This window comes from Rhinopithecus roxellana, chromosome 17 (genome assembly GCF_007565055.1).
Source record: "Rhinopithecus roxellana isolate Shanxi Qingling chromosome 17, ASM756505v1, whole genome shotgun sequence".
NCBI lineage: Eukaryota > Metazoa > Chordata > Mammalia > Primates > Cercopithecidae > Rhinopithecus > Rhinopithecus roxellana.
The window spans coordinates 63197442-63219986 of record NC_044565.1 but is presented as its reverse complement, the minus strand read 5'-3'; the positions used below and the strand labels follow the sequence as shown (position 1 = coordinate 63219986).

The 22545-nt window shown below is 40.7% G+C and overlaps 1 protein-coding gene across 1 annotated transcript in view; it reads left to right on the top strand.

Moving 5' to 3' along the window:
- FAM228B (family with sequence similarity 228 member B) overlaps nt 1-22545 on the top strand; it is a 49015-nt gene that overhangs the window by 6616 nt on the left and 19854 nt on the right. The window contains 5 exon segments of the mRNA XM_010358491.2: nt 7151-7219; nt 9958-10149; nt 11789-11869; nt 18927-19014; nt 19109-19265. Of these exon segments, the coding sequence (XP_010356793.2) occupies nt 10012-10149; nt 11789-11869; nt 18927-19014; nt 19109-19265 (464 nt within the window). The 5' untranslated portion in view covers nt 7151-7219; nt 9958-10011.

The window sequence follows — 22545 nt, the reverse complement described above, 5'->3', positions numbered from 1 at the left end:
ATCATTGGTTCTGTTTATGTGATGGATTATGTTTATTGATTTGCATGTGTTGAACCAGCCTTGCACTGCAGGGATGAAGCCGACTTGATCGTGGTGGATAAGCTTTTTGATGTGCTGCTGGATTTGGTTTGCCAGTATTTTATTGACAATTTCACATTGTAGTTCAACAGGAATATTGGCCTGAAGTTTCCTTTTTTTGTTGTGTCTCTGCCAGATTTTGGTATCAGGATGATGGTGGCCTCTTAAAATGAGTTAGGGAGGAGTCCCTCCTTTTCAGTTGTCTGAAATAGTTTCAGAAGGAATGGTATGAGCTCTTCTTTGTATTTCTAGTAGAATTCAATTCAGTTATGAATCCCTCTGGTCCTGGGCTTGTTTTTTTTTTTCTTTTCTTTTCTTTTCTTTTTTTTTTTTGGTAGGCTATTAATTACTGCCTCAATTTCAGAACTTGTTATTTGTCTATTCAGGGATTCGACTTCTTCCTCGTTTAGTCTTGGGAGGTGTATATGTCCAGGAATTTATCCATTTCTTTTAGATTTTCTAGTTTATTTGCATGGAGGTGTTTATGGTATTCTCTGATGGTGGTTTGTATTTCTGTGGGGTCAGGATGAAAATATCCCTTTTATAATTTTTTATTGTATCTGTTTGATTCTTCTCTGTTTTCTACTTCATTAGTCTAGCTAGCGGTCTATTTATTTTGTTAATTTTTTTCAAAAAACTAGCTCCTGGATTCATGGATTTTTTTGAAGGGGTTTTTCATGTCTATATCTCCTTCATTCTGTTCTTAGTTATTTCTTGTCTTCTGCTAGCTTTTGAATTTGTTTGCTTTTGCTTCTCTAGCTCTTTTAATTGTGATGTTAGGGTGTCGATTTGAGATCTTTCTAGCTTGCTTATGTGGGCAATTAGTGCTATAAATTTCGCTGTTATCACTGCTTTAGCTGTGTTCCAGAGATTCTGGTACATTGTCTTTTTGTTTTCATTGATGTCAAAGAACTTCTTTATTTTTGCCTTAATTTCATTATTTACCCAGGAGTCATTGTCAGTCAGGAGCATGTTCAATTTCCATGTAGTTGTATGGTTTGAGTGAGTTTCTTTTTTCTTTATCTTTTCTTTCTTTTTATTTTTTGAGATAAGAGTCTCACTTTGTTGCCCAGGCTGGAGGGCAGTGGCACAATCTCTGCTCACTGCAACCTCTGCCCCTAGGTTCAAGCAATTCTCCTGCCTCAGCCTCCCAAGTAGCTGGGATTACAGGCATGCACCACTGTGCCTGGCTAATTTTTGTATTTTTAGTAGAGACGGGTTTTCACCATCTTGGCCACGCTGGTCTTGAACTCCTGACCTCGTGATCCACCTGCCTCATGCTCCCAAAGTGCTGGAATTACAGGCATGAGCCACTCCACCTGGCCTTGAGTGAGTTTCTTAATTCTGAGTTCTAATTTGATTGCACTGTGGTCTGAGAGACTGTTTGTTATGATTTGAGTTCTTTTGCATTTGCTAAGGTGTGTTTTACTTCCAAGCATGTGATTGATTTTAGAATAAGGACCATGTGGCACTGAGAAGAGTGTATATTATGTTGATTTGGGGTGGAGAGTTCTGTAGATGTCTGTTAGGTCCGCTTGATCCAGAGCTGAGTTCAAGTCCTGAATATCCTTGTTAATTTTCTGTCTCATTGATCTGTCAAATATTTACAGTGGGGTGTTTGTAAATATTTTACAGTTTGTAAATATTTGATCTGTCAATCAAATATTTGCAGTGTAAAGTCTCCCACTATTATTGTTTGGGAGTTTCAGTCTCTTTGTAAGTCTCTAAGAACTTGTTTTATCAATTTGAGTGCTCCTGTATTGGGTGCATATATATTTAGGATAATTAGCTTTTCTTGTTGAATTAATCCCTTTACCATTATGTAATGCCCTTTTTGTCTTTTTTCGTCTTTGTTCATTTAAAGTCTGCTTTATCAGAGACTAGGATTGCAACCTTTGCGTTTTTTTTGCTTTCCATTTGCTTGGTACATTTTCCTACTTTCCTTCATTTTGAGCCTATGTGTGTCTTTTCATGAGAGATGGGTCTCCTGAATAGAGCACATGGATGGGTCTTGACGCTATCCAATTTGCTAGTCTGTGTCTTTTAATTGGGTCATTTAGCCCATTTACATTTAAGGTTAATATTATATGTGAATTTGATCCTGTGATCATGATGCTATCTGGTTATTTTACACATTAGTTGATGCAGTTTCTTCATAGTGTCATTGGTCTTTATATTTTGGTGTGTTTTTGCAGTGGTTGCTAGTGGTTTTTTCCTTTCCGTATTTAGTGCTTCCTTCAGGAGCTCTTGCAAGGCACGCCTGGTGGTGATGAAATCACTCAGCATTTGGTTGTCTGGAAAGGATTTTATTTCTCCTTCACTTATGAAGCTTAGTTTGGCTAGATATGAATTTCTGGGTTGAAAATTCTTTCCTTTAAGAACGTTGAATATTGGCCCCACTGTTTCCTGGATTGTAGGGTTTCTGCTGAGAGGTCTGCTGTTAGTCTAATGGGCTGCCCTTTGTAGGTGACCTGGCCTTTCTCTCTGGCTGCCCTTAACATTTTTTCCTACATTTCAACCTTGGAGAATCTGATAATTGTGTGTCTTGGGGTTGATCTTCTCATGGAGTATCTTAGTGGTGTTCTCTGTATTTCCTGAATTTGAATGTTGGCCTGTGTTACTAGGTTGGAGAAGTTCTCCTGGATAATATCCTAAAGTGTGTTTTCCAACTTGGTTCCATTCTCCCCGCCTGTTTCAGGTACTCCAGTCAATCTTAGGTTTGGTCTTTTTACATAGTCCCATATTTCTTGGAGGTTTTGTTTGTCCTATTGCATTCCTTTTTTATCTTATCTTGTCTGCATGCCTTATATCAACAAGATGGTCTTCAGACTCTGATATTCTTCCTTCCACTTGGTCTGTTTGACTATTGATAACTTGTGTGTGCTTCACGAAGTTCTCTTGCTGTGTTTTTCAGCTTCACCAGGTGATTTATGTTCCTCTCTAAACTGGTTATTCTAGTTAGCAGCTCCTGTAACCTTTGACCAAGGTTCTTAGCTTCTTTGCATTGGGTTAGAACATGCTTCTTCAGCTCAGTGGAGTTTGTTATTACCCACCTTCTGAAGCCTACTTCTGTCAATTTGTCCATTTCATCCTCTGTCCAGTTCTGTGCCTTTGCTGGAGAGGCGTTGCAATCATTTGGAGGAGAAGAGGCACTCTGGCCTTTTGGGTTTGCAGCATTTTTTGATTGATTCTTTGTCATCTTCATGAGTTTGTCTAGTATTGATCTTTGAGGCTGCTGACCCTTGGATGGGTTTTTCTGGGGACTTTTTTTTTGTGTTGATGCTATTATTGTTGCTTTCTGTTTTTCTTGCAATGGTCAGGTCTCTCTTCTGTGGAGATGCTGCAGTTTGCTGGGGGTTCACTTCAGGCCCTATTAATCTGGTTCACTCCTGCACCTGGAGATGTCACTTGAGAAGGCTGGAGAACAGCAAAGATAGGTGCCTTCTCCTTCTTCTGGGATCCCTAACCTCGAGGGTACCAACCTGATGCCAGTAGGAATGCTCCTGTATAGGGTGTCTGACAACCCCTGTTGGAGGGTCTTACCCAGTTGGCTGGCGCAGGGAGCAGGACTTGTTTAATGAAGCACTTTGACTGTCCCTTGGTGAAGGGGGTGTGCTTCATTGCGAGGAAACCCACTTATCTGGGCTGCCTGGATTCCTCAGAACTAGCAGGAGCAAAAACTAAGTCTGCTGGTCTGTGGAGGCTGCGGCCACCCCTACCCCTAGGGGCTCAGGCCCAGGGAGATCAGCATTCTGTCCCTGAGCCCCTGGCTGGAGTTGTTGGAGTTCCTGCAGGGAGGCACTACCCAGTGAGGAGGGATGGGTCAAGGTCAGGCCTGAAGAGGCACTCTGTCCACCGTCTGCCACAGCCGGTGTGTTGGGCTGGTGGGGGATACCTCTTGGGACCAAGCTGTCTAGCCTCCCTGGCTGCAGCAGGGAAAAAGTGGGGCCTGGAGCTATAAAGATGGCTCCCTTCCCTGACCCTGGGAGCTTAGTGTGTTAGGTGGCTATCAGTCCCAGTGTTGGCTGTCACCCCTCCCACAAGGAGCTCAAATGGCTTAGACAGCAGGCAGCCTCAGCTGTGGTGCTGGTCGTCCCTCCCCACGGGAACTCAGCAAGCTTAAGCAGATTCTAGCTTAGAAGCTGTTGAGAACCTGCACGGCTCCGCGGTTGGGATCCTAGGCCCTGGTGGCGTGGGCTCACGAATGGGATCTGCTGATCCGTGGGTTGCACAGTCCCGTGGAAAAAGCATGTTTTCCCAGGCTGAGTAGCACACTCACTCACTGCCTCCCTTGGCTGGGGGGTGGGGGCTCCTCTGCCCTGTGTGGTTCTCAGGTGGCCGCCACACCACACTGTTCTTCCTTCCTCTCTGTGGGTCATGCCAGCCACTTAGTCAGTTCTGATGACAGAACCTGGGTACTTTGGTTGCTGGTACAGGATTCACATGCTGTTATGGTTTTTTTCGATGGGAGCCTCTGATGATACTGCTTCTAGTCAGCTATCTCAGCCCTGCCCCCAAAATCCTTGTTGTCTAATTCCAACATTTGGGTCATTTCAGAGTTAGTCTCCATTGATTGCCTTTTTCTTAAGTATGGGTCACATTTCTCTGTTTCTTTATGTATCTAGTAATTCTAGATTACATTTTGAACATTATGAATGATACATTGTGGAGGGTCAGGATTCTGTTATATTCCTCTGAAGAATATTTAGTTTTTGTTTTAGGAAGCAGTTATCTTGGCTGAACTCAAACTCCAAACTTGTTTTTCCTGAAGTTGGCAGCAGATGAAGTCACTGTTTAGTCTTTTTTAATCTTTAGCTGGGCTACATGGAGTCTGCCTTATGCATGTACAGTTTAAGAGTTTGCCAGATATTTGGTCAGAGTTCATTTGCAGAATTTGTGGCATCCCTTTTTTGGCTCCCTCCTTTCCAGTATTTTTCCTTTCACCTTCCAGCTCCCATGAATGCCCCAAACTCTGTCTTCTAATTTCTGAACCAGTTAGGCCGCATGTTTCTATCTGAGTTTTAGCCACCTCCTTTAGCTCAGACTAAGGCCCTTCCTCAGGCAAGTTAACAAAAAACTGGAAATTCATCTAGTGCTGTTTTGTTTGTTTGTTTGTTTTTGTTTTTTCCTGGTGCTGAATAGCATTCAGTAACTCCCTGCTTTTTGATAACTCTCCAGTGTCTTCAGTTTGTTGTTTTTTATATATATATTTTTTATCTGGAATGTTAATTCACTACCCCCTATCTGAATACAGACTTACCAGGAAGGGCAACTCTATGAGGCAAAAATAACAAAGAAAACAAACTAGAGTAGACTCATTTGAGTTTTCTATGCTTCTAGTTGTTGCTTAGCTCCCATGAGCCTTGGCTTCTTTGGATGTTAATGGGGAAGGACAGTTCTTAGATGAGATTTTACTCATCTGTTCTGGAAATAAAAGCAGTGGGACTGAAGACAACTACTTCCACTGACAGTTAACTTGAGAATGTTTTATTTTTATGTAATTACAAGAGGATCTCAAAGGCAATTCTGTGCTAGAAATCAACCTCTTCCATTTTCTGGCAGGTATTTAATAATTGTGGAAATTTGTTATAAAAATGGAACAATGCTGTCATAATTTTGTCACTAATATCACTATTCCCTAAAGATTGTGTTATTTCAAAATCTGAAAATGTGACTTGTATATAAAAATAGTATTTGGCTGGGCGTAGTGGTGGCTCATGCTTGTGATCTTAGCACTTTGAGAGGCTGAGGCAGAAGCATTGCTTGAGCTCAGGAATTTGAGGGTACAGTAAGCTATGATCAGACCACTGCACTCCAGCCTAAGTGACAGAGCAAGACTCTGTCTCCAAAATAAGTACATACAAATAAAATTTATTATTAATATTTATTTGATAGCCATATTTGCTAATGATAAATAAATTTATTATGATTATATTTATGTCAATACTGTCTAAGAAATTTGTTTCAGTCTTTTGGGTAATTTGTCAGTGGTCTTGGAAAAATTAATTAAATAAATATGTTTCCTTTTATTTTAATAAGAGCTTTCTTTCATTTTGAGAAGATCCAATTACTTGTTTAATTATAATTTTACATTTTATATACAGTTGTAAGTTAATGAATAAAAATGTAACTCATTTCCTTGATTTATTATATCCATAGGCTTATGTTTCAGTAATTTTCAAAAACAAAATTAGTGGGTGAATTCATTATGGAAGAACACAAAGAAGAGCAGGAGATTGAATAGAAAGTCTTTCTAAGACCTTGTGTTGTTGCTCACTAGTGACATTTCTTCTATGTATAGAGTTTGCCTTAGGTGGCACTAAGCTTTTGGTGAAACTGTTGACATATTCTTAGCTAGTTCTGTAAGAATCAAGGCTGGAAGATCAGTAAGTCTTACATAGTCAGAAAGCCTCAAATAAAGGTCTAATTTAATCTATTTTAACCCGGAAAAGTAGAAGCATTTTATAAGATGTGAAAAAAGATGGATTCTATCTACCATGTGACTCTGGGAAAGACATTTGACCATTTTGGGACTCAAAATATCTGTGAGCTGAGTTACATTTTGCTGTAGCCAAGAGCAGACAGGTTGAAATACTGTTTCAAAAGCACTTGATGGGCTGGGCATGGTGGCTCAGGCCTGTAATCTCAGCACTTTGGGAGGCTGAGGCAGGCAGATCACTTGAGGCCAGGAGTTTGAGCCAGCCTGGCCAACATGATAAAACCCTGTCTCTACTAAGAAAACAAAAATTAGCCAGGCATGTGTTGCACACCTGTAATCCCAGCTACTTGGGAGGCTGAGGCATGAGAATCGCTTGAACCCACTGGAGGTTGCAGTGAGCCGAGATGGTGCTGCTGCACTCCAGCAGCCTAAGCAACAGAACAAGACTCTGTCTCCAAAAAAATATATAAATAAATAAAAGCACTCGATGATATGATTTGGAGAAGACAAACTGCAAACTGCATGCATAGAGAACTTTCCAGGGATATGTCTGTCATGCTAAATATAATGATTCCAGATAGCACTAATAGTTTTTAAAGATTTTCTTTTCAAAGTTTAATTCTGTCCTTTCAGGTCTTAGCTAAAGAAGATACTGAGGCAGCTGTTCAATCAATATTATACAGAGAAAATTATGTAATTAAGGTAAGAACTGGCTACAAAATGCATCTCAGTTAAAAATTGAATGTAGTTTTTCCTTTTTATATGTAGCATATCATATAAAAACTATTTAGAAAATATGGAAAAAAGAACTAAAAGAATACTGCCTTGCACCTGGAATTCACCTTAAGGGATGTCTGAGATTGCTTTAATGGACTTCCTCCCTTCCTATACTTTGTGGGAATTCCTTCACAGAGAGGCACAGGAATTTCCCTCTACTCACTTGTTTCTTTGTCCTAGTGGGTTTCAGCAGTCGCTACAAATGAGCTAATCCTTAAGAGCTGTTAGCAGAACACACTGAGTAATTATTATTCAGATATACATAGAACAGGGCTACACTGAGCCAGGATGGGCTTAATGTGACAAGAAGAACATCCATGTGAAGTGTACTAAACACCGGGGACACTGGAGTGGGTAACCTGTTTTTATTTTTAAGAAATTTCTTTAGAGTTCTTTAAAAAGAAAAGGAACTAACATTGGGAATGGCTGAAGTGTGCTATGGCCAGAGGTTAGGGAGGGACTTGGCCTAGCAGACCTCTCAGGGTTCTTAATATTTTATTTTTTTCATTTTGAAGTTCACGTTCATCCTAGTAGTCACAAGACTTTATTTGCTATATGAAAGCTGGATAAGAAGGTTTGGTGAGAATGAATTAATTTGTAGCCTAATCAAGCACCTTCTTTGCAGGCTACTCTCCACTTGGATTAGGTTATGCTACACTTCTGCCTCTTTACTCTTGCCTTTTTTTTTTTTTTTTTTTTTTTTAATCTGGAGGTCAGTTGTACTGAAGGTTTTTTTTTCCTTTTTTCTTTTTTCATAGAATGTTTTTCTTCCTCTTTTTCTGCCATCCCTTCTCTTCCTGGATAACTATTCTTTTTTTTTTTTTTTTTTGAGACAGAGTCTCACTCTGTCACCCAGGCTAGAGTGCAATGGCACAATTACAGCTCTCTGCAGCCTTGGTCTCCTGGGCTCAATTCTCCTGCCTCAGCCTCCCGAGTAGTTGGGGTTACAGGTGTGAGCCATGAAGCCCAGCTAAGTTTTAATTTTTTTTTTTTTTTTTTGAAATGGAGTCTCACTTCTTTGCCCAGGCTGAAGTGCAATGGCACTATCTTGGCTCACTGCAACCTCCACCTCCTGGGTTCAAGCAGTTCTGCCTCAGCTTCCCAAGTAGCTGGGATTATAGGCATGTGCCAGCATGCCCAGTTAACTTTTGTTTCTTTAGTAGAGAGAGATGTGGTTTCACCATGTTGGCCAGGCTGGCCTCGCACTCCTGACTTCAAGTGTTCTGCCCACCTTGGCTTCCCAAAGTGCTGGGATTACAGGTGTGGGATTACCACCACTCCTGGCCAAGTTTTAATTTTTTTGTAGAGACAGAGTCTGACTATTTTCCCCAGGCTGGTCTTGAATTCCTGGGCTCATGTGATCCTCCTGCTTTGGCCTCCCGAAATGCTAGGATTACTGGCGTGAGCTATCGCACGTAGCCTAACTCCTCATTCTTAAAGGCCCAGCCCAAATGTCTCCCACTTTGGGAGTCTTGGCTTTGGAAAAAAATTAATCATTTTTTTTAATGTATGCAATATAAAAGTAAATATACACAATATAAAATTTGCCATTTTAACCATTTTTAAGTGTACTATTCAGTGTCATTAATTACATTCATAATGTTGTACAACCACCACCACTATTTCCAAAACCTTTTCGTTACTCCAAACTGAAAGTTTGTATTCAGTAAGCAGTGACTCCTCATTTCTCCCTCCCCCAGGCACTTGGTAACCTCTAATCTACCCTCTGTCTCTATGAATTTTGGCTATTCTAGATAGTTTATATATGTGGAATCCTATACTATTTGTCCATTTGTGTCTGACTTATTTCACTTTGGCATACTATTTTCAAAGTTCATTCACATTGTAGCATATATCAGAACTTCATTCCTTTTTATGGCTGAATAATGTTCCATATTACACATATAAATAAATGTGGTTTGTATATACCACATTTTATCTGTTCATCTGTTGATGGATACTTGGATCATTTCCACCTTTTGGCTATTGTGAATAATGCTGGAATGAACACTGGTATACAAGTATCTGTTTGAGTCCTGGATTTTCATTCATTTGGTTAGGAGGGGAATTGTTGGGTCTTATGGTAGGTCTGTTTAAATTTCTGAGGCCCACCAAACTGGGAATCTTTTAAGAATCTAGGAAATAGTTTTTCTCTCCTCTGTTTTCAGTTATTTTATTTATAGTATGCCACATATATATGCATCATATATAAATATACATCTTGTTATATTCCCCCTCCCACTGTTCGTGAATTTGTTTGTTTCTTAGGGATGAGTTTTCACTATGTTGCCCAGGCTAGAGTGCAGTGTCCCAATCATAGTGTACTGCAGCCTTGAAGTCCTGGGCTCAAGCGATTCTCTAGCTTCAGCCTCCCAGGTAGCTAGAAATATAGGCAGGCACCACCTTGCCTTGCTTTTGATTTGTTCTTTAGTCTTTCTCCCCAGGGAGAGCACGCATGTTGCCCCAAATACCTGTGTTTTCCTTATTTGCAGCAGAGTGTATGTCACAGTAGAAGTTAAAGCCAAAGAAATGATTGAATTAATGAATGTCTTTGTGTGTTATTCTTAGGAGTAATTTAAACTTATGAAGTTTAAGTTTTGGAAAATTTTAGAACAAGAAAGCTTTAGGATAATGTATTTGTCTTTTCTACCACTGTTTACTAGGAACTAAATAAGTATTTACAACATCATGCCTTCTTAAATGCAAGAAGAAAGGAGATGTTATATAAAAGATGGGTTGACCATGTGGCAGATCCTCTTCAGAAGAAAATTATAGAAAAAGTTTGCTCACATAAGAAGATTAAAAAGAGGAGGCAAGAGGAATTAGATGGCTTTTTAAAACATGTAAATAAAAAGGTACTAAGAGATCATTTGATGCTTTTTTCAGTTGATTTAAAGCCTCATGTCATCTTTGTTCATTTATAATCATCCAGTCAGTCTGTCCCTGTCCCCTCTACATATGTATAATCTATGCCCTGTTATATAATAGCATAAAGTATTCTTAAACCCAGGACATTTGGAAAGGACAGATAAAGAAGATTAGGTTTAATTGTGTACATTAGAACCATTTTTCTGTGTTTTCCCCATGTAATTATTAATATTATTATTATTATCATCATTATTATTTGAGACGGAGTTTTGCTCGTCGCCCAGGCTGGAGTACAATGGCGCGATCTGGGTTCACTGCAAACCTCCACCTCCCGGCTTCAAGCAATTCTCCTGCCTCAGCCTCCCAAGTAGCTGGAATTACAGGCATGCACCACCACACTGGCTAATTTCGTATTTTTAGTAGAGATGGGGTTTCTCCCTGTTGGTCAGGCTGGTCTCAAACCCCCGACTTCAGGTAATCCGCCCACCTCGGCCTCCCAAACTGCTGGGATTACAGGCGTGAGCCACTGCGCCCAGGCCTTCTCATGTAATTATTAATTTGAATTATCAAGTTAAAAAATTTGGGCTGGGTACATGGCTCACACCTGTAATCCCAGCACTTTGTGAGGCCGAAGCAGGTGGATCACCTGAGGTCAGGAGTTAGAGACCAGCCTGGCCAATATGGTGATGCCCTGTCTCTCCTAAAAATATAAAAATTAGCCAGGCATGGTGGTGGGCACCTGTAATCCCAGCTACTTGGGAGGCTGAGGCAGGAGAATCGCTTGAACCTGCGAGGTGGAGATTGCAGTGAGCCGAGATCACACTACTGTACTCCAGCCTGGGTGATGGAGCAAGACTCTGTCTCAAAAAAAAAAAAAAAAGGCCGGGTGCGGTGGCTCAAGCCTGTAATCCCAGCACTTTGGGAGGCCGAGACGGGTGGATCACGAGGTCAGGAGATCGAGACCATCCTGGCGAACACAGTGAAACCCCGTCTCTACTAAAAAATACAAAAAAAAAAAAAAAAAAACAACTAGCGGGGGGAGGTGGCGGGCGCCTGTAGTCCCAGCTACTCGGGAGGCTGAGGCGGGAGAATGGCGTAAACCCGGGAGGCGGAGCTTGCAGTGAGCTGAGATCCGGCCACTGCACTCCAGCCTGGGCAACAGAGCGAGACTCCGTCTCAAAAAAAAAAAAAAAAAGAAAAAAAAAAATAAATAAAATTACAAAATAAATAAATAAATAATTTGGACTCTGGTTTCAGGACATATTTTTCTTTTGTTCTGGAACTTGATTATTTGCAAAGCTCTAAAATATAGCTGTTCATCTAGATTTTTTAAAAATCTGAGATGTTTGACTAGTAAGCATTTAAAAACAAATTCCCAAATCTTTTAGTGTTCCAAAATTCTTTATTAAAATCTTACAGATTTTAAGTAGATTCCTTTCTTCACTATACCTTATTGGTTGAATAAATTAAATTTCAAATGTAGCCTTCTCTTTCTTTTTGCATTTGTCACTGATGCCGCTTTCAAGCATAAGAATGATACTGTGTGTTTGACTCTCAAGTCCTGATATGCTCAAAATTAACTGTGCACCTCTTGTTCTTGTGTGTGGTTTTATTTCCTTGCTATAGGGAAATGCATTTATAGAACATTATGATCCAAAAGAGTATGATCCCTTTTATATGAGCAAGAAGGACCCCAATTTTCTGAAGGTAGGGTAGATTTCTTTTTTAACTTTGGTATTATGTCTTTAGTTGTTTTGAGCAGCCCTAATACATGAGCAGTCCTTAAGTGACTCCCTAGAAGTGGAGTAACATTTTAAGCATAGTTTCCCATTGCCCAATCTTAGAAAGGAACAAAAAGCCAAAGGCCAAAGTAAATTAAATCTCCATAGAAGTGGAAAATAGGCCGGGCGCGGTGGCTCAAGCCTGTAATCCCAGCACTTTGGGATAAAAGTGGAAAATAGGCCGGGCGCGGTGGCTCAAGCCTGTAATCCCAGCACTTTGGGAGGCCGAGACGGGCGGATCATGAGGTCAGGAGATCGAGACCATCCTGGCTAACACGGTGAAACCCTGTCTCTACTAAAAATTACAAAAAACTAGCTGGGCGAGGTGGCGGGCGCCTGTAGTCCCAGCTACTCGGGAGGCTGAGGCAGGAGAATGGCATAAACCCGGGAGGCGGAGCTTGCAGTGAGCTGAGATCCGGCCACTGCACTCCAACCTGGGTGACAGAGCGAGACTCCGTCTCAAAAAGAAAAAAAAAAAAAAAGGTGGAAAATACTGGATAATGATTGGGTAATAGGTAGCGTTTAAAAATTCCATAGACTTTTAAATTTGTTACAAAAGTAACACATTTTCATGATAGGTAAATAAGTAAATTGATTTTCAAATTGAGAAAATAAAAAACCCCTGGGCGCGGTGGCTCAAGCCTATAATCCCAGCACTTTGGGAGGCCGAGACGGGCGGATCACGAGGTCAGGAGATCGAGACCATTCTGGCTAACACGGTGAAACCCCGTCTCTACTAAAAAATACAAAAAACTAGCCGGGCGAGGTGGTGGGCGCCTGTAGTCCCAGCTATTCGGGAGGCTGAGGCAGGAGAATGGCATAAACCCGGGAGGCGGAGCTTGCAGTGAGCTGAGATCCGGCCACTGCACTCCAGCCCGGGCGACAGAGCAAGACTCCGTCTCAAAAAAAGAAAAAAGAAAAAACCAAAATTCCATTACCCAGAATTAATGCATTATGATGTTAACTCATTAACAGTTTTCTGTATATCTATCTAGATTTCTTTCTATATGTGTGTATATATTCACATTTTTATTTTATAAGAATGGAGTTACATTTGGTTTTATAATGGGCTTCTCCTCCCTCAATAGTTTATTATTTGCTTCTTTGTCAAAATATAAATATATAATTTTCTTCATTGCATGGTATTCTGTTACTAATAGCAGAATTAATTAACCTTGCACTGAAGGATTAACCAAGTCTTAGGGTTTTTTTCACATTTATTTCATCTTCGCTGCTACTGTATGAGGTAAGTCACAGATGAGACAAGTGAGGCTCAGGTCACTTGTCAAAGTCACCCAGCTGTAAATAGCAGAGCACAGATGTGGTGTTTTGTTTTGTTTTGTTTTTTTCAGACAGAGTCTCACTCTGTCACCCAGGCTGGAGTGCAGTGGCGCAATCTCTGCTCATTGCAACCTCCACCTCCTGGGTTCAAGAGATTCTCCCACCTCAGCCTCCTGAGTAACTGTGATTATAGGCATGAGCCATTACGCCCGGCTAATTTTTGTATTTTTAGTAGAGATGAGGTTTCACCATGTTGGCCAGGCTGGTCTCAAATTCCTGACCTCAAGCGATTTGTCCTCCTTGGCCTCCCAAAGTGCTGGGATTACAGGCTTGAGCCACTGCGCCTGGCCTTATCTTGTATAAAATGTTGTTTTGAAATATGTGTACATTGTGGAATGACTAAACCAATGAACATACATTGCCTCACAAACACTGGCTTTTTTCTAAGTGAGAACACATAAAATACTCTCTTTGCAATTTTCAAGAATACAATACCTTGTTATTAACTATAGCCATCATGTTGTACAATAGATCTCTAGAAAAATGTTATGACAGCTGGCATGGTGGCCTGGAATCCCAGCACTTTGGGAGGCTGAGGCGGGTGGATCACCTGAGGTCAGGAGTTCAAGACCAGCCTGGCCAACATGGTGAAATCGTGTCTCTACTAAAAATACAAAAAGTAGCTGGGTGTGGTGGCATGCACCTATAGTCCCAGCTACTCAGGAGGCTGAGGCAGGAGAATCACATGAACCTGGGAAGTGGAGGCTGCAGTAAGTCAAGATTGAGTGCCACTGCACTCCAGCCTGGGCAACAGAGTGAGTGAGATGCTGTCTGGGAAAAAAAAAAAGAAAGAAAAATTTTATGGCTGAAAAAATATAATCGCATTGCATTCAAGTTAATTTAGTGACACAAATTATTTTAAAAGGTTTATTGCACATATGAAATAGATACCATTTTTTTTTCTTTTTTTTTTTTAGATAGAGTCTCACTCTGTTGCCCAGGCTGGAGTGCAATGGTGCGATCTCAGCTCCTGCAGCCTCCACCTCCCAGGTTCAAGCGATTCTCCTGCCTCAGCCTCCCTAGTAACCGGGATTACAGGCGCACACCACCAGGCCTGGTTAATTTTTGTATTTTTAGTAGAGACGGGGTTTCACCATATTGGTCAGGCTGGTCTTGAACTCCTGACCTCGGGATCCTCCCGCGTCGGCCTCCCAAAGTGCTGGGATTGCAGGTGTGAGCCACCGTGCCCAGCCTAGATACTATTTTTTAAAATGGTGTTTAGGGGATAATTTTTACCCTTTTTAGAGAGGTTTTATTAGAACTGGTATTGGCCCTCACGTGTGCAAATCAGTGAGAAGTCCAATATTAATTGTTTTTTGAGGCATTCAACCTTGAGTTGTACCGTCATGCTGTGGGCTTGTGTCATCCTACAAAATGGTCCCGCAGCCTCCCAGTTCTTGATGGGGCACATCTCTGGTCCCAGGTCCAGGTTGTACTATGGTTGTTATTCCTTATGGTCACATGCCGTAGCTCAGGTGCTGGCCCCATTTGTAGACCCAGCATTGCTGTTCCATGTCTTCAGATCCAGGTCCTTACCCATGTCTGGCAGAGACTCCACCTGAGAGCGTCTTGGGTAGGCTCCACAGGCTGGCGTCCTGGTGTCTTGCTCCGTACTCTTTATGGACCTGGCACCTCCCAGACCCTGCTTCTGAGCTGCTGCAGGGTCTGTAAGCTTGTCCTTATTCTCAATTCTGGGTTATCAAGTGGAGATATCCAACGTTACCTCCTTTCCCCCTTTCAATTTCCCCAGTACAGAAAAGGTTCATCCTGCCTCTTCTTTCAGCAGTAGGGCTTGAGATGGCCCAGAACACCTGATTTCATACCAACCCAAATGACCCTGTCTATCTTCCTTTCCTGGGAGTGGGACAGATCTGACTTTAGGAACATAGAGGCTTGATTCCTTCCCTTCAGATGGATCTTAAGCATTTCTTTGCATGTACTTTGTGCAGCTCTACTTTAAAATTATTAACTTTACTAAGTCTTGCTCCTTCAGTACACATCTTTTAGATATTTTTTGTGATGAAATAGGAGTATGCAAAGAGCACTTCTGCTGCATACTGAAATATGGAGGATTGCTTGAATTGTGAGCTGAACTGGCTGCTTTTTAAAATTTCTTTCGTGAAACACCATTTTTACTTGAAAGAATGACTTGCAAACTATGGTTAGTAAGTCTTGGGTATTTGGCAGATATTTTCTGGAAAATGAATGAAGTCAGCTTGTCACTTTGGGAAAAACTACTGGCAATATTTGTTGCCAATGATAAAAGGTGAGCTTTCAAGCAAAACATTTGGAATTTTGGAACACTCATATTCACCATCAGAAGTGTGACAGTGTCCCAATACTCAAAAGACTTTACTGATGAAATTGGTAATGATATTAATGAATGTGATTCTTTGATATTAAGTAATAAAATGTACAAACATTTGGAAGCTCTTGCATAACTCCATGATCCAATTTCCCCCCAAATGTTACAAAATTATGCGTTGAAAAAAGATTCATTCGAAGTGCAAAATAGACTAATGGACTTAGTAGAAGAGTATGAAAAATTCATAGATATGGTTTCAAATTCCACATTGTAACTAACCTTTAAGAAACTATCTCTTACTGAGTTTAGGTATAATATCAAAAACAAATATCCACAATGATCTTAAAAGGCTGTTAAAATACTCCTACCTTTTTCAACTACATATCTCTATATGGATTTTCTTCATATACGACAACTGAACAAATCTCAACAGATTGCTTGCAGAAGCAGATATGAGAATCCGCCTGTCTTCTATTAAACAAGACATAAAGAAGTTTACAAAAATGTAAAACAATGTTACTCTTCTCAGTTTTTGTTTTATTTTGGGAAATAGAGTTATTTTTTGTAGAAAAATATGTTAAACAATAGGCATATTATTATTTTAAAGTCAATAAGCAATTTAAAATTTTCTGTTTTATTTTCTAATATAGTAAATATCAGTAGATCTAAGCCATATACACAAACGTTATTTGGATATAACAACAACGTTTTGAAATAGAATAGTTTCAGCCGGGCGCAGTGGCTCACGCCTATAATCCCAGCTACCCGGGAGGCTGAGGCAGGAGAATCACTTGAACCCAGGAGATGGAGGTTGCAGTGAGCCAAGATCACACCACTGCACTCTAGCCTGGCAGCAGAGTGAGACTCTGTCTCAAAAAAAAAAAAGTTTCAGAACCACTGGGTTATAATACCTCCATTTATGATGTACATGTGCTGTCAGTAGAGATAGGAGTCTCCGGACTTATAATTGTTGATAAAACTTTAGATTTTTCTTTATTTCTGCCTTCAATTTAAAACTTCAAATTTGGTCCAGGCACGGTGGCTCATGCCTATAATCCCACCACCACTTCCACCACTTTAGAGGCTGAGGTGGGAGCATGGCTTGAACCTAGCAGTTCAAGACCAGCCTGGGCAACATAGGTAGACCCTGTCTCTACAAAAAATTTTAAAAATTAGCTGGACATGGTGGCGCACACCTGTGGTCCCAGCTACTTGGGAGGTGGAGGTGGGAGGATGGCCTGAGCCTAGGAGGTCGAAGCTGCAGTGAGCCACTGCACTCTAGCCTGGGCGACAGAGCGAGACCCTGTCGGAGAGCTTCAAGAGGACTGGCTTGAGGCATCTGACACTTGCCTCCTCCACAGAAGAACCAAAATAGAGAGTAGAAAATTGTACTTGGAACATGTCATCTAAGAGGAACACTGGAATTCCACAGAGAAGTGACAAGGAAACATCTAAGGTGAGGAAGGAGAGGGAGGTGAGGCAGCCTGCTTGGCCGTGAGACTAACACGGGGGATGCCTGCAGACGGAGAGGGCTGAGGTGTGAGCAGCTGGCAGCAACCTTGCTGACTTCAGCACGGGGGCCATGGCTCACTTTCTTGTGCCCAGAGGACAGGTCCCACCTGCAGCATCACCTAGGCTGAAACATACACTCCCTAACTGCCTGCCCATGCCTGCTGCCACTGAAAGCAACCCCGCCCTCCGCAGCAGCAGGGCCACAACACAGCCACCAGCACCCCTACCCGAGTACTCTGCAGGGGGCTGGGGGATTGCCCTGCCTCATCCACCACCGTTGGCGAGAGCCCACCAGCCTGCTGCTACCACCACAGCTGGCACCCTCTTGCACACACCAACTGCGGGTCTGGAGACTGGCCCACGCAGCCTGTTGCAGCCACTGCCAACACCCGTGTAGACCACTTGGGAGACGGAGGGTTGTCTCGTCACTGCTACTGCCATTGCCCATGCCATGACTGCTGCCCAGGGGTTCAAGAACCTGCTCATCCACCTGGCCCACCATGGCCACTGCATGCACCCAGGCAAGCTACCTGGAGACCCAAGAACTGGCCCACCTGAACCTGTAACACCAGTACCAGTGTATACTGCTCTGAAGACCAAGAACAGGCACCCTCAGCCTGCCACTGCTACTGAGGCTGGGTACTGGCCTGCCTAATGTCCCCATCCCCAGCAAAGCCTCACCACATCCTCCAATAACTGTACCCTAAGCCACCGAGGAAAACACAGACACCACTGACGCAGTTTGCAGCCAAAGAAATCATGGAGACTACACTGCTGCATGCACCCAGGATCAAGGCCAAAGTGTCCTACCCATCCAACACCATAGACACATCTCCAGGAAAAAGTCCTTCCCTGTGGAAGCAAATCCAAAAAGCAGGAAGAAGCCTCCATTACCCCAGATGCGCAGATGTCAATGTAAGGACACAAGAAACATGAAAAAGCAAGGCTCTGACACCTCCAGAGGAGCACAGTAACTCTCCAGCAGCGGAGTCTAATGTCATTTAAAATTTGATCTGCTCTTCGCATGTGAATATGTCACATACAAATACCTGAAAATGATAGCACCTTTTTTTGTTCCTTTTTACAGCAAGTTAATATTTTCTTAATATTTTATGAGTAGCACTCTTCATAACTTCTGTAAAAGCAAACTTATACTGGGCAGTCTGATCGCCGTTTATTTTGACTCTAATAGTCATGATGTGTATTATAACTACCCCTGAAAAACTAGCCTGATAGCATGAGAAAGATACATGGGTGACCTTTTAAGCTCGTGGTAGAATCTCCCTGACTAGGCCTAAATGTGAATGTTGTTGTTCGTGAATCCTGTTTTCATATGTAGAACTGTCATTTTGATATTGATAATTATGGCCATTAACATAGATTCAGTGCTTCCATACCTTGGCTTACAAATGATCTATATTTTGAATAACTTGGTTAAGTTTTCAGTAATGTTAGTTATGTGTTGATTATCAATGTTAGGGATTAAGATGAATATATGGATATATTTTTTCTTTTGTGCATGGGAAAGGAATTTTTTAAATTTGGGAACATATGATAACAAAATAATTTTTGAAGATTGAACCCACACTTTGAAACAAGAGCTAACTTTGTCTCTTTGACTGGAGGGCCTTAAGAGAGGTATTGATATACCCCCATCTCTTTGTAATATATTAAACAAATATAATGGTAAGCCTGCTATTTGTAAATACCATATTATTTACCCTTCCGGCATAAGAGCCATCCGTATGTGGATGCTTCGAATAGACTGAAAATGTTTACTACTCAGACTTGCAACTCAGTCCTTACACAAGTGCCTCTCTTGTAGGTTACCATCCCACCATTTCGTGACCCTTTGAAAAAAGCACAATATGACAAAGATAATGAAAAAAGAACTCTTCTTCAGTGTGAGACTGGTACTTAGTTCCTGATTGTTATATGATTTCATAGCCCAAGAACAATGGCAGTTGCATTTAAGGATGTTAATTTAGATTTTTATTCTTCCTGCAGGCAAAATATATTCAATAAAAGAATTCAAAGAAGTTGAGAAGGCTCAGCTGCATTCCAGATTCCCACAAATTTCTAATTCAAGGCACTTTATGACTCCAAATGAGTGGCTGAAACTGCCTACAAGATACATAGAAAGTGAATTTTGTAAAAGGAGAAGGTAATGGTTAATATACTAGAAATTATAGAACCTTTTGGACTTTGAAAATTCTTGAGACTGTTATAAAATTTGTCATAGTTATGATTTTTTTTAATTTTCATTTTTAAAAAAATCTATAATTCTTCCTTTCTCCGTATGTGATGTTTCTTTTTTCTTGGGTACTTTCAAGATTTTCTCTTTCTCTTTGGTTTTCCTTAGCTAGATTATGATCTGTCTATATTTGTTTTTTTCTTTCTATCTTAGTGTTCTCTGAGGTTCTCATATGTGTGATTTTATATCTTTTATTATTTTGGGAAAATTCTGGACCATTATCACTTCAAATATTTCTTATTTCCTATTCTCTCTGCTTTTTTTCTTCCTTCTGAGACTTCAATTATATGTATATTAGATCACTTGATGATGTCTCACAGTGCCATAGCTCTTACTCTGTTCTGTTTTTCCACTCTTTTTTTCCGTATTTGTTTTTCAGTTGGATGATTTCTGACTTGTTTTTGAGCTCACTGTTCTTCCTTAGCTGTGTCCTGTCTGCTGAAGAGCCCATCAAAGGAACTCTTCATCTTTGATATCATGATTTTCAAATTTCTAGCATTATTTGAATTTTTAGATAGTTTTTATTTATTCTGAAATTCTTCATCTATTCATGCATATTGTCCACCTTTTCCACTAGATTCTTTACCATATTAATTATTTAAAACTCCCTATCTGGTAATTCCAACATTATGAATCTAGTTCTCTTGATTGCTTTATCGCTTGACAGTGGCTTGTTTTCCCTTGCTTTTTGTGCATGTCTTGCAATTTTTTATTGAGTGCCAGATATTTGATGTAGAAGAACAGTGTTCATGGAGTATTTATGTCTAGAAATAGATATGCCTCTTCTTCTGTCAAGCATTAGTGTGGAGGATTAGCCTTATCTAGTTGGAGTTGAGTTGGATTTGGGTATTGTTATTGCTGTTGTTACCTTTAGTGTACCACAGGCTTGAATACCTCTACTGGTTGGGCTGCTTTTCCTTGTGCTTAGAATGGGGGTGGGGTGCCAGAGGGATTTTCTCAAGTGTTTCTGCTCCTTCCTCAGTTTTCAGCTATCCATGCAAGCTGGCATCATAGAAGTGGAGGGGTGTTCTCTCCATGCTCTTGCCTCTCCCACGGGAGTGTACCGTTGTTGCATGTTGCTTATTGCAAGGCTCCTGGTGGAGGCAGAGGAATATCCTATGTTTTTCTCATGGAGCTTCAGTTTTAGGCAAGCTCTGTGTGCTTAGGCCTCAGGAGCAGGACTTTCCTGTGGTTCCTTTTCCTTATCCTTGTGGCAGCCAAACTTGACCTTGTATCTGTGGTTGTTCTTGGATGGCAGTTTCCTGTCTGTCTTCCAATGACAGCAGATTTCTGCTTAGTATAGGAATAGGAGTCTTGATATCTTTTTTTTTTTAATTTTAATGTTTGTAGGTACATAGTAGGTGTATATATTTATGAGGTCCATGAGATGTTTTGATACAGGCATGCAATTCATAATAATCACATAATGTAAAATGAGGTATCCATCCCCTCAATGATTTATTCCTCATGTTACAAAGAATCCAGTTATACCCTTTTCGTTATTTTAAAATGTATGTTAAAGTATTACTGACTATAGTCCCCTTGTTGTGCTATCATATATGAGGTCTTACTCATTCTTGCTATTTTTTTGTCCCCATTAGCCCCATCCCTACTTACCCTTTACCCTCCCAATATAGTTCCCAGCCTCTGGTAACCATCCTTCTGCTCTCCATCTCCATGAGTTCAATTGTTTTGATTTTTAGATCCCACAAATAAGTGATAACATGTGATATTTGTCTTTCTGTGCATGGTTTATTTCACTTAGCACGATAACCTCCAGTTCCATCCATATTGTTGCTAATAACAGGATCTCATTCTTTTATATGGGTGAATATTACTCCATTGTGTGTGAATACATTTTCTTTATCCATTCATCTGTTGATGGACACTTAGGTTGCTTCCAAATCTTGACCAATGTGAACAGTGCTGCAACAAACATGGGAGTGCAGATATCTCTTCAATATACTGGTTTCCTTTCTTTTGAGTATATATGCAACAGTGGGATTGCTGGATTATGTGGTAGGTCTATTTTTAGTTTTTTGAGACTCCTCCAAACTGTTCTCCATAGTAGTTGTACCCATTTACCTTCCCACCAACAGAGTACAAGCATTCCCTTTTCTCTACATCCTTGCCAGCGTTTGTTATTGCCTGACTTTTGGATATAAGCTGTTTTAACTGGGATGAGATGATATCTCATTGTAGTTTTTTTTTTTCTTCTTTTTTTGAGACAGAGTCTTGCTTTATCGCCCAGGTCAGAGTGCAGTGGCCTCTACCTCCCAGGTTCAAGCAATTCTCCTGTCTCAGCCTCTTGAGTAGCTGTGACTACAGGCACATGCCACCACACCCAGCTGATTTTTGTATTTTTAGTAGAGACAGGATTTCACCATATTGGTCAGGCTGGTCTCAAACTCCTGACCTCAGGTGATCCACCCACTTTGGCCGCCCAAAGTGTGGGATTATAGGTGTGAGCCATTGCGCCCAGCTTGTTGGTTGATTTGTAATAAGGCTTTTCTTCTCTCAAAAATCTAATGCCATAGTATTGGTTTCTGTGTGCATTGGGAGTGTGAGCCACCGCGCCTGGCCTGCTTTCTTTCTTTTTATTTTTTGTAAGTCTGTTGTTAGTTTTTTGATTTGTGGTTACCATGAGGCTTGTAAATGCTATCTTGTAACCCATTATTTTTAACTGATGACAAGTTAAGACTGATTGCATATACAAACACACAAAAAGAAAACTAGTGAAAACTTTACACTTTAACTTTGTGTCCCTGCTTTTTAACTTGTTGTTGTTCTTCTTTGTGTCTTATTGTACTATTTTTTGAAAAGTTGTTGTAATTATTTTTGATTGGTTCATCATTTAGTCTTTCTATTTAAGATAAGAGTAGTTTACACACCACCATTGCAGTGTTATATTATTCTGTGCTTTTCTGTGTGCTTACTATTACCAGTGAGTTTTGTATTTTGAGATGATTTCTTCTTGCTCATTAACATCCCTTTCTTTCAGATTAAAGAACTCCCTTTAGCATTTCATATAGGATAGGTTTGGTGTTGATGAAATCCCTCAGCTTTGGTTTGTCTGGGAAGGTCTTTGTTTCTCCTTCATGCTTGAAGGATTTTTTTTTTTTTTCTTTTTCTGGATAATACTATTCTAGGATAAAAGTTTCAGTCAGAACTTTATTTCTTTCTTTTCTTT